This window comes from Erythrolamprus reginae, chromosome 1 (genome assembly GCF_031021105.1).
Source record: "Erythrolamprus reginae isolate rEryReg1 chromosome 1, rEryReg1.hap1, whole genome shotgun sequence".
Taxonomy (NCBI): domain Eukaryota; kingdom Metazoa; phylum Chordata; class Lepidosauria; order Squamata; family Dipsadidae; genus Erythrolamprus; species Erythrolamprus reginae.
The window spans coordinates 136,108,805-136,121,818 of record NC_091950.1 but is presented as its reverse complement, the minus strand read 5'-3'; the positions used below and the strand labels follow the sequence as shown (position 1 = coordinate 136,121,818).

The 13,014-nt window shown below is 42.0% G+C and overlaps 1 protein-coding gene across 1 annotated transcript in view; it reads left to right on the top strand.

Annotated features, from left to right (window-relative positions):
• Nucleotides 1-3,455: 3,455 nt before the first annotated feature.
• The window catches only part of LOC139158478 (SITS-binding protein-like), a 32,487-nt gene continuing 22,928 nt past the window's right edge, over nucleotides 3,456-13,014 (top strand). The window contains exons 1-2 of the mRNA XM_070735794.1: nucleotides 3,456-3,923; nucleotides 11,224-11,395. Coding sequence (XP_070591895.1) covers nucleotides 3,456-3,923; nucleotides 11,224-11,395 — 640 coding nt within the window. The remainder of the gene's footprint in view (nucleotides 3,924-11,223; nucleotides 11,396-13,014) is intronic.

Genomic DNA, 13,014 nt, shown 5'->3' with positions numbered 1-13,014 from the left:
GTGATTTGACACTCAAGGAATTTGTCTTTGGTGCAGAAGCTCTCAGTGTACATAAAAGAAAAGATACATTTGTCAAGAATCATGAGGTGTAACGCTTAATGATTGCCATAGGGTGCAAATAAGCAATCAGGAAACAATATTAATATAAATTGTAAGGATAAAGGCAACAAGTTACAATCATACAGTCATAAGTGGGAGGAGATGGGTGATGAGAATGACGAGAAGACTAATAGTAATAGTAATGAAGCCTTAGTGAATAGTTTGACAGTGGTGAGGGAATTATTTGTTTAGCAGAGCGACGGCATTTGGGAAAAATGTTATTGTATCTAGTTGTTTTGCTGTGCAGTGGTCTAAAGCAGTGTTTCCCAACCTTTTTTGAGCTGCGGCACATTATTCATATTTTCAAAATCCTGGGGAACACTGAACGGGGGGACGGGGGGGGGGGGCACCGGGGGGCTAAAGAAAAGTTTGGACAAAAAAAATATATCTTCCTCCATTTCACTCTATTTCTCCCTCCCTCTTTCTCTCTCTTCCTTCCTTCCCTTCTTTCTCTCTCTCCATCCCTCTTTCTTTCTTCCTCTCTTTTTTGCTCTCTTTCTCTCTCCCTCCTTCCCTCCCTCTATGTCTTTCTCTCTCCCTTGCTCTCTCTCTGCCTCTCTTGCTATCTCTCTTTCATTCTCTCTCTTTCTCTCTCTTTCTCTGTCTCTCTTGCTATGTCTCTTTCTTTCTCTCTCTCTCTCTTGCTATGTCTCTTTCTTTCTCTCTCTCTCTTTCTCTCTCTCTCTTTCTCTGTCTCTCTCTCTGTCTCTCTTGCTATCTCTTTCTCTCTCTCTCTTTCTCTCTCTCTCTTGCTATCTCTTTCTTTCTCTCTCTCTCTGTCTCTTTCTCTCTCTTTCTCTCTCTTTCTCTCTCTTGCTATCTCTCTTTCTCTCTCTTTCTGTGTCTCTTGCTATCTCTCTTTCTTTCTCGCTCTCTATCTTTCTCTCTTTCTCTGTCTCTCTCTCTGTCTCTCTTGCTATCTCTTTCTCTCTCTCTCTCTCTTTCTATCTCTTTCTCTCTCTCTCTCTCTTGCTATCTCTTTCTTTCTTTCTTTCTCTCTCTCTCTCTTACTATGTCTCTGTTTCTCTCTCTCTCGGGCGGGGGGTGGGGGATAAAGAAAAGTTTGGACATTTCACTCTATTTCTCCCTCCCTCCCTCTTTCCTCCCTCCCTCTTTCCTCCCTCCCTCTTTCCATTGTATCTCTCCCTCCCTCTTTCCTTTCTATCTCTCCCTCCCTCTTTCCTCCCTCCCTCTTTCCTTTCTATCTATTTTCTTTCTATCTCTCCCTCCCTCTTTCCATTGTATCTCTCTCTCCCTCCCTCTTTCCTCCCTCCCTGTTTCCTTTCTATCTCTCCCTCCCTCTTTCCTCCCTCCCTCTTTCCTTTCTATCTCTTTTCTTTCTATCTCTCCCTCCCTCTTTCCTTTCTATCTCTCCCTCCCTCTTTCCATTGTATCTCTCCCTCCCTCTTTCCTCCCTCCCTCTTTCCTTTCTATCTCTCCCTCCCTCTTTCCTTTCTATCTCTCCCTCCCTCTTTCCTCCCTCCCTCTTTCCTTTCTATCTATTTTCTTTCTATCTCTCCCTCCCTCTTTCCATTGTATCTCTCCCTCCCTCTTTCCTTTCTATCTCTCCCTCCCTCTTTCCTTTCTATCTCTCCCTCCCTCTTTCCTTTCTATCTCTCCCTCCCTCTTTCCTTTCTATTTTCTTTCTATCTCTCCCTCCCTCTTTCCTCCTTCCCTCTTTCCTTTCTATCTCTCCCTCCCTCTTTCCTTTCTATCCTTCTCTCCGTCCCTCAGCGGCGGCAAAGAAGAAGGAAGGCAGGCTGAAGAGGGCACCCAGGACAAGAGCGCTCGCTCGCTCCCTCGCCCTCTGACTTCCCTCCCTTGCTGCTGAAGGCACGAGCGCGGGCACGAGCGCGCGAGCGGGCCCGTTGCAATAAGTTTTTGTTTGTTTGTTTTTTCCTTCCCCCAGCTCATGGGAGAGAGAGAGAGAGAGAGAAAGAGCGCAGCCAGAGAAAGCAGCCTCGAGCCGAGTGCGAACTGCAGAATGTGGCAAAGGACTCCTTGCCAACCAAAAAGGGGGTGGGGGTGGTGAAGGCAAAGCCTGGGAGGCGGGGAAGGGAAGAGCGGGAGACCCCCCAGACAGAACGGCTGAGGGGAAGGAAAGACGGAAGGAGGGAGGGATTGAGAAGCGAAGCCAGGGAGGGCTGAGAGAAAAGGGGAGCGGCGCGTGTGAGAGGGGGGGGCGGGCATTCCCGAAACGGACGGAGAAAGCCCTCTCTCGCAGCGAAAGCGCTCCCAGCCAGGGGGCTGCGAGAGAGGGCATTCTCCGTCCGTTTCGGGAAAGCCCGCCCCAGCACCCGCAGCGCCCCGCCCAGCTGGAGCTTCCCTAGGAGCTCCGCGGCACACCTGGCTGTGTCTCGTGGCACACTAGTGTGCCGCGGCACACCGGTTGGGAAACGCTGGTCTAAAGCATCATTTTGAGGGTAGGAGTTGAAACAATTTATGTTCAGGATGTGAGGGGTCTGTAAATATTTCCACGGCCCTCTTTTTGACTTGTGCAGTTTACAGGTCATCAATGGAAGGCAGGTTGTCAGTAATTGTTTTTTCTGCAGTTCTGATTATCCTCTGAAGTCTGTGTCTGTCTTGTTGGGTTGCAGAACCAAATCAGACAGTTACAGAGGTGCAGGTGACAGACTCAATGATTCCTCTGTAGATCTGTATCAGCAGCTCCTTGGGCAGTTAGAGCTTCCTGAGTTGGCAAAGAAAGAACATTCTTTGTTGTGCTTCTTTGATGACATTTTTGATGTTAGGCGACCATTTTAGGTCTTCAGACATGATAGAACGTAGAAATTACTGTTAATACTGTGTCGTCTAGTATTGTAAGAGGTGGTAGAATGGGACAGTTTCTCTAAAGTCTACCACCATTTCTATGGCTTTGAGTGTGTTCAGTTACAGATTGTTCCTGTGTATCATGAGGCTAGTTGTTCAACCACCCATCTGTATGCAGGTTCATTGTTGTCTCAAATGTGACCAATCACTGTTGTATTATCTGCAAACTTCAGTAGTTTAACAAATGAAGTGATGAGAGCACACAGCCTTCAGGAGGCCCTATGCTAATTGTACAGGTCTCTGATGTGATTTTGCCTAGCTTCACCTGCTGTTTCCTGTCTGTTGGAAGCTTGTGATCCACTTACAGGTGTGTTTAGGTACCTCTAGTTTATTTAGTTTAGTTAGAAGAATGTCCAGTATGATGATAGTGAATAGTGTGGAATTATTGACAGAGAGCCAGGATCTGGGAGAGAGAACAGAATTTCCTGCAAAGTTGAATAACAGAACGCTTGGAGCCCTGAAATCCCTTGCCAGATCTCCTCCTCCGCTTCCTTTTACTCTTTGTATCTTCTTTGCTGATTAAAGCAATGCCTTACAATCATCCTAGGAACAACCCCAGTGCAATTCCAGAGGTGATGTGGGATTCTGGGCTAAAGGAAATGAATGAAACCTGGAAAGGAGTGATTGCCTGCTTTGGGGTAGCGGTCTTCCTTCTGCTGACCATTGGGATTATTTATTGGCAAGTCGTGGATCAGCCAAGCACAAACTGGATCCTGAGAAGTAGTACCAGTGGTCTGATTTGGGATCGAAAAGATCACAGTCTCATCCTTCAGACTTTGAAAAATGAAAGAACCTTGCTAAGGATTCACATGGGAAGCTTCCCAGATATGGAGATGCCTTTCATGAAGAACATATGTTGGCAGAATCAGTCTGAATTCTGTTACACCTGGGAAGACATTGTTGAACTGAAGGTCTTCCTGGACTCCAGCTCTTCTCCCAGCAGTGAGTGTTACTACATTAACTGGACTCCCCTTCACTGCCAGCTGAAAATCAAGGTAACTAATTATAGCTTTCCTTTATTTTCCTTCTATTGTATTCTCTAAATAACTTTATAACAAGGCAAATTCATCTGTGGTGATGTCAAGATAATAATGATGTGAAGAAAGAATATGTGTTTGATCAGCTTGGAGTTCAGATGGGTAATTACAGAAGCAAACAGTTGCTGCATTTATTGAAATTATATTTTTGGGATTATTGAGATTATTTATTGTTTTTAATTGAGAATATAGAAATCTGTATTTCTACATGGGGGGGACATGATCGAAACATTTAAATATGTTAAAGGGTTAAATAAGGTTCAGGCGGGAAGTGTTTTTAATAGGAAAGTGAACACAAGAACAAGGGGACACAATCTGAAGTTAGTTGGGGGAAAGATCAAAAGCAACGTGAGAAAATATTATTTCACTGAAAGAGTAGTAGATCCTTGGAACAAACTTCCAGCAGATGTGGTTGGTAAATCCACAGTAACTGAATTTAAACATGCCTGGGATAAACATATATCCATTGTAAGAAAAAATACAGGAAATAGTATAAGGGCAGACTAGATGGACCATGAGGTCTTTTTCTGCCGTCAGTCTTCTATGTTTCTATGTTTCTACCCTTCCCAGTATACAAAGATTTTTAGAAAAATCTAGAGAGGGATTCTTCTGCATAGACATTATGAAAATCTGATGCAAGAGGTAATGGAGAATATAGAATATTTCATGGCACTCATGAAATTAAAAATGACAATTATACTATAACAAAATCCCAAAGTGATTTCATTGCAGCATGGTGGGTTAATGGGAGATGCATTTATTCAGTTAAGCTTCAAGCAAAGCATTCTCTCAGAGTTGTTTCTTGAAGGAATGTCACTTCTGAGAATGAAGCAGTCACTTTATTTCTCTTCCATTTGCTAACTGAACTTCCACGTAGTCTCCTCTAGTTCTAGAAATAGAACTAGTTCCCGCAGCCCCCCAGAAAAGGTTATTGAGCAAGCACAAGTCACATCTACCCAGACGGCTCTTTCAGCTTCTCCAAAGGCTGGAGGATACCAAAATGAGTCTGACATACCGCGAAGTATGTCAACAAGGCAAATTATGTTGCCTCTTTCCTTGGATTAAGAGGATTTCATCTCTAACAGTATGACATTTTTGAAGCCAAGCTATCTTGTACAACTCAATTGTTGAGAAGATGCTACAATAAACCCATCAAATATATAAATTGCAAAAATGATGTGTCAAAAATAACAAGTTAAGTAAAATGAGTGGCCACCAAAGCTAAATGTCCAAATGACAGCAGAAATCTTCTTTGCTATATTTACCCTGTCTATGTGTAAATTAAAGTAATTTCAAAACTTGCAGATGTCTTCCTATCAGAACCAAAATGTAAGAACTGTGCTGCTTTTTGGACTTGCAAAGCTGGAAAAAATGTGTTTTCAGATGCATGTATGGGCATACATAATTGGAAATAATCTACAATGAGAAATTAGCTCTCCTTCCAAACAAACATATTAATAATTGAGATCTTGCAAAATGAATATTGCAACCCAAGAGTTTTTATATTTGAGATTAAGGATAACAGGAGCGCAGTGTTCATTAAGGAAATTTAATGAAAATGTGTTTTGTAATTAACAACTGCTCTCTCTTTTTTGCCCCCTTTCCGGTTTCTTTGTATACACTGTCAATCAAAAGGCAATATGTTGAAGTTTTGTCTTTTTCCATAAAAGTGTTGAGCAGAAAGAAAAAGGAGATACCATGTAAAATAGTGAAATACTGTACAACAGTATCTGAATTGTTATACAGTTTCACAGCTTCAAAAAATCATTTGGGAATAATTTACTAATATGTTAGTGTTGTGATTCAGCCTGAGGCTGCTCAGGGACGGGCTGCGTCTCTGCTGGCTCCATGCCCGGAGGAGGAGGACAGCGAAGAGGAGGGGGCTGAGCAGTCGGACGGGGGAGGGGACAGTCAGGAATGGGATGAGGAAGAACAACAGGAGAGCCGGGGGGGGGAGGGCTCTCCCCAGCCAGTAGCTTGGAATCATTAGGTGATGACGCACAAGCTGTCATTGACATGCGACAGAGACATTCAGAGCAACGAAAGGAGCAGTTAAAGAAATATTATCAGCATTGAATTAGAAACAGCTGGGTTTGGGTGTGGTCCTCATCAGCAGGGTTTAAAAGGCAGGCAAGCCCTTGAAGCCATGTGGAGTGTTATCAATTGGAGTTGCGGTGACCTGCTTTGATTCTCGGCGTCTCTGATCTTGGCTTGTGGCCTAGCAGTCTGGAAGACTCGTGGGAGGCATATGTTTGCTATCTACAGCTTCGTCTTGGCAGCAAGAATCCTGTATATCTTTGAAGTTCCAGCGTTTTCCTGTTTGTAAGGACATTTTCTGTTACCTGTGTTTTCTTTGAATTCTATAAACTGCCTTTGCCTTTTACCGGTGTGTCTGGCTTATCTTTTTGGGTTGGTTTTAGCTTCCGGAGTGACCCAGACAGAACAGTTAGGAATTTCTGGGAGGGGGGGGGGAATCAAAATTTATGCAGTTTGTGTGAGAAATGCTTTTCCATTCCAAAATTCAGGAAAGACAGCAAATTAACTCAATCTGTATAGTCTGGAGGACAGAAGGAAAAGTGGGGACGTGATCGAAACATTTAAATATGTTAAAGGGTTAAATAAGGTTCAGGAGGGAAGTGTTTTTAATAGGAAAGTGAACACAAGAACAAGGGGACACAATCTGAAGTTAGTTGGGGGAAAGATCAAAGGCAACATGAGAAAATATTATTTTACTGAAGGAGTAGTAGATCCTTGGAACAAACTTCCAGCAGACGTGGTTGGTAAATCCACAGTAACTGAATTTAAACATGCCTGGGATAAACTTATATCCATTATAAGATAAAATACAGGAAATAGTATAAGGGCAGACTAGATGGACATTGAGGTCTTTTTCTGCTGTCAGTCTTCTATGTTTCTATGTTTCTAAACAGTTGAATGAATTTATTTGTTATAAGCATGAGGATTATGCTAGGTTAACTTTCATCCATTACAGTGAATCAAAGTTCTTTTCAGAATCAGATCTTGGTGACTTGGAAAGTGAGACCTCACAAATGCAAAAAGGTCTTGTTATATCTTCTGCCAGAGGTCTCCAAACCTGGCAATTTTAACCCTTGTGAACTTCAACTCCCAGAATTCCACAGTCTAAGAACTGTCTCAGGGGACTTCCAGCTAGCCAGCTTTCATCTTCCAGCCCTTTGGATACCAACTTAAAATATGTTTGGGACTGATTTGAACAAATTTGATAATTTTGTAATAGCCTAAGTCCCAGAGGCCAGATGTCTCACGCTGTCGATGACCACATCTAGTTTAATGAAGGGGGGAAAGTCACAATATGTCGTATGACGATGCAGTGATAACACAAGTTTGACACCCCTAGCCCAAACTGTTTGAATAGCATTTAGAAATACTACAGTTATTAAACAACCCTCCATGTTTAAACCTCAACTTTAAATTATTCCAATGACAGAGGACCTAGTCCAACGATGGTGAACCTATAGCACGGGTGCCACAGGTGGCATGCAGAGCCATATCTGCTAGCATGCAAGTTGTTGCCCTAGCTTAGCTCCAATATGCATGTGTATGCTGGCCAGCTGATTTTTGGCTCACACAGAGGCTCTGGGAGGGAGCTTTTGGCTTCCAGAGAGTTTCCAGGGGATGGGATAGGGAGATTTTGGCCTACTGGGTGTAATAACTCTCGTCGCCAATGTAATAACTCTCAAGCAAGGTTGAATCAAGCAAGGTTTATTTGCTAACAGGACAAGGAAGTCAATCCAGTCAAGAAGCAATGGAGTATTGAGAGCTCTATACAATGACAGTTCTCCTATTTATACAATCTAGCCCAGCAACAGGCAGTTTTACAAAGATACATTTTAAGCACCAAAAGAAGGCAACCGATCAACATGCAATAAACAAATCTGAACTTTTGACTTTTACCCTGTCTGGGTAGGTCACCCAGGCAAATATCTAGCACTGGGCCAGCCAGAAGTTGCAAAACAGGAGGTTTCCTTCTTCCAGGGGGCTTCTGGGAGGCGGAGGAAGCTGTTTTAACCCTCCCCGGGCATAGAATTATGGGTGTGGGCACTTGCGCATGTGTGATAGCGCACGCCCATGCTCTTTTGGCACCCGAGGAAAAAAAGGTTCGCCACCACTGATCTAGTCCCATGATGGCGAACCTATGACACGTAGTCCAGAGGTGGCACGCAGAGTTCTCTCTGTGGGTATCTGCACCATGAACAGCTGCTCTTTTGTTTCTGGCGCATGCATGTACACTGGCCAGCTGGTCTTTATATGGCCAGCTGGTCTTTACGCGCATGCACACCGGCCAGCTGGTCTTTGGGTTTCTGGCACTGGTCTTCGAATTTCTGGTTCTCCGGGGCAGGCATGCAGCTTGGGCACTGATCTAACCCTTTGAAATCCATACATTAAGATCTGATCTAAGATCACACAATCAAACAAAATCCTAGTTGAATCAGGACAGATAAAAAACTATATATATTTTTAAATACTGTGCATAATTAAAGTTAGGAATTTGCTACCAGAAAATGTAGTGCTTTCTACAAGTTGGCTGGCTTCAAAACATGGGTTGGACCAATTCATGGAAGTCACGGGTTAAGGAGGGTTTCTGGACACAACCTCTCTCCTGCCCTAAGGATCCAGCCATTGCCTTGCTGTATCCACCCATCACCACAGCTGTTCAGCTGAGGAGAATGTAAGCTCCAGCCTGAAGAGGCAGGAAGCGAAGGCTGCCTTATGTGTAAATGTGGCACGAAGGCAGGTACAAAGCCACTTTGGTCCTGCACTAAGGCTGCTTTGACCCTCCTCCCCCTCACTTCCTTCTCCTCTCATGCAGTGGGGGAGCACGGCAAGGCGATGGCCAGAGCCTTTGCGCAGGAAAGAAGCCATATCCAAAGACCTTCCTTAAGCGAGAAGCTGCCCGTCCTCGGTGGCTTCTTGCTTCCAGAAGGAAGTTATTCACGGCTCCTTGGCTTCCAGAAGGAATATCTCCCTACATATGGACACCCTCCTGACCCCACCACAGCCTGCCTGGGGATTGCCAGAGGGGAGGGGGTCACCCGAAGGGAAGCCTGGGCTGGAAGTGGCTATGTTCCTCAACGAGCGTTGGAGAATCAGCCTTGGCTGTTTCTCCATTCCCGCCTTCACCCTAACCTTCTGAAACCAGGTGAGGGAGGGAAGGGCGAGGCAGCCAGTGAAGGGACAAGGAGCCACAGCAGGGCCCCCAAAGAGCCGCATGTGGCTCCAGAGCCATTGGTTATTCTATACAGTAAAGTACTTTGTGGATAACAGGCAAACAAAAAAGTCTAACAATGGCAGTCTTCTGTAAGAGACCATTTCAGCTAGCAGCATTTCTGTATGCAAGTTAAGCTAAAGAGATTGTACTCTAGTGCTAGTTTTAATGACCTTCATTAAAGGGAGCAGAGGATTCGAGAAGAAAGTATTACCTCAATCATTGCAGAAGTAATTCTAATATAGGAGTTGAACTTTCAGTGCTGTAAATAAATCCTGACAGCCATCTTGTAACATCAGAGAAAGTGGCTTTTCAAGTGAAAGATTATAATTCTCATAATAAGCAGTAAATACAGGAATTATCCCTTCAAGGTACTTATTATTATACACTGCCTGTTGTTTTTTTATGGCAAGATAGTAAATCTTAGTTAATAATACAAGTACAGGATGGATTAATCATGTCACGTTATATTTTAATTGGCTTACATTGACATATATACCATTGCCTTCAGCAGCCTTTGCTAAATCCTATCCTTTGGAGTTCTCTATCATTCTCAATTTGTAATGGCAAAACCTTTAACCCTGCATAACAATAAGATATTAATTTTAAAGATGTTATTCTAAAGAATCTTCTTAATTATATTCAAAAAGCAATGAGATCATTCATAACTATTTGCAATGAGATCATTCATAACTAGATTTCAGTTTTACTAACACCTTTTCATAATGGGAGCCACAGGAAAATAAAAATTTATTGACATTTACTGAAAGCTAATATGGTAAAAAAAATCTATTATTTAATTTCATAAAGCCTACAGAATAGGCTTCTAATTTTTCTACCTCATTCTAAGGATGTCTTTAGAATTTATTTTGATAAAAATTGTGTAGTTTTGTTTTTAAATATATTCATCATTATACAATGGAGGGAGTGCTGGTTGCTGTATTTTTCTCCAGTTTTCTGCAGCCCCCTTGGCTGCCCAACTCACTGATTTGAAAATATATGAAAAAAAACTTTCATAATTTCCCTGAAACGTGGAAAGATAGGAAAACTGCAGATCACCAGATAGATAATAACATAGTGAAGGAATTAAGTTTGATAATAGATTGGATGAATGCTAATAAATTGAAGTTCATATCAGACAAGAAGGGTATTATTAGTGTGAAAACCCTTTGCCCACCTCAGTTGGATTCAATCTTTTTTGAAAATATTTGCACCCTTCTTGAAAAATTTCTTGTCATAGTTCTTAAATTGCTCACTACAGTTGTTAAGCTGGTAATTTGGCTTCCACATTGCTTGTCAAAAGGTCACAAAAGGTGATCACATGACCGAAGACACTGCAACCTCATGGCATGCAAAAAATATGTGTCAAATGCCAAACTTCCAAATTTTGATTATGGGGCTATTGCAATGGTTGTAAGTGTCAAAAACGTTCACAAATTACCTTTTTCATCCTGTTCTAATTTTGAAAAATCACTAAATTAGAGTTTATAAAACAATGACTTCCTATATTACAGTATCAATGTATACATTTTCTAGCAACTGCTTGATTAATTGTGATTTGTGATATGTGGGACTTTCAAAATAAAGCTACAGAATTGTAATTGAGAACGAACAATATGATCATTTCATGCCAGAGTTTCATCAATTGCAATGATCACCAGTCAATTTCTGAGCTCAATTTGGTGTTTTGATATTGATTTTTAAAGCACATAATGGCTTCGGCCAAAATATCAAGGAAGTACTTTTATGTACTTGCCCCAGGTCTTTGTTCATTTAGTGGCGTGGTCCTCTTCCTGTGCCCTCACCAAGTGAAGTGAGGCAGGAGGCTTCAGGAAAGACTACCTTCTCCTCCATTGTAGGTGACCTTGTTTAGAGAGACGTCCTCAAACCTTTTGTGATATGTTCATTCTATTAAACCCAGTCAGTGCATCCTCAGAAGCTGATTGTGCTAAAAAGATATCTTCATTCGAGAAAGCAGAAGCTTTTTTCAAAATCTTGTATTTTGCTTTACAGGATTGCTTTTCCATGGTAAACGTCTCCTGGTATGGAGGAGCCAGTGTCAGTAGTCAGCATTGGCCTCTGAACAGTGTGAACATCAAATCCCAACCTTTCACTATCAGTAATCTTAGTAAAAGTCCAAATGCTTATGGCTCTGTCTTAGAAAGATATTTTTTGGGATCCACTGGTAAGTTTCCTTTTCTTATTTGATTTCCTAAATACAGTATAATACAGTATAATACAGTACAATACAATACAATAGAATACAATACAATTTATTTATTTATTTGTTTGTTTGTTTGTTTACTTACTTACTTACTTACTTACTTACTTACTTACTTACTTACTTACTTACTTACTTACTGATTTGATTTGATTTGATTTGATTTGTATGCCGCCCCTCTCTGAGGACTCGGAGCGGCTCACAACAAGAAAACACTACAAATCCAATATTTAAAACAGTTTAAAACCCTTAACATAAAAACAATCATGCATCTCATACAGACCATACATAAAGTGGAAACGGCCCAGGGGAATCAATTTCCCCATGCCTGACGGCAGAGGTGGGTTTTGAGGAGTTTGCAAAAGGCAAGGAAGGTGGGGGCAGTCCTAATCTCCGGGGGGAGTTGATTCCAGAGGGTCGGGGCCGCCACAGAGAAGGCTCTTCCCCTGGGTCCCGCCAGACGACATTGTTTCGTCGATGGGACCCAATACAATACAATACAATGCAATGCAATGCAATGAAATGCAATGCAATGCAATGCAATGAAATGCAATGAAATGCAATGAAATGCAATGAAATGCAATGAAATGCAATGAAATACAATATAATACAATAGTGTCTAAATACAACAGAAAATTTTGATTAAAAGAGCTGTCAGAACATTGGGTAAAGAGAGCTGTAATCTGATACATCTTTAGAACAATAGGCTGGATTGACAAATTAAGATAGTAACTAAAAAGTAACCTTGAAAAATCAACATCTTCAAAGAGGGGTGGGGACAGTTCAGATTTCCCACTGTGTCCAACAAAAAATTGTCTCAGCAGATGCTAGTATGTAGTCCATTTTGGCTGGGGGGGAAATCTGGGGGGGGGGGGAAACATGTCAGAAGAAAGCAATTGCAAACCGCTTTGGAACCGTTAACTTTCACAAAGAAAAATTATATTGAAAATGTATTTAATAATTCACGAATAATGCTTTTCTGTGTATTATCATTGAAGGAGTAACCCCTGGGCTAGACTGTCTTACAGCTCCCTATAAAAGAGTTGGCTATCTGATAGAGCTTTTGCTGGGCTGTAAATAGTTGCCAAATAGTTGTTTTGAAGCCATTTCTGTCTGCTTCTTCCATTCACCCTATCTAATTCTAACTATTATGTATCTCTGAGCTTCTGGTAGTCTAGTGTCTCTCTGGCCTGTCCCATTGCAGCAGATCAAGGGGAAATGCTTTAATTATATCCATTATACATACTCCATCAATAAACAATAAAATGTTTATACAATGTCACCTACAAACAACATAAATAAAATAATGTAGTCATATGTGTTGTGGTTAGCTCTGGCCCAGCTCCTGCCCCAAGGAATGTGGGGAAAACATCCACATGCCGCAGGCCTGTTTTGCTCCCGATGGAATCTGCCGACGAAGCCTCCTCTGACCAAGGAAGCGTGAGTGACAGGGAAGAGGGGCGTTTGGCAGACAGCCCAGGGGGAGATCAATCATCTGTATCATCCCTGGATTCTGAACAAAAATTAATGACACATCCACGCATGCGTAGAGTGATGCATAGGAGACAACAACTGAAGGATTA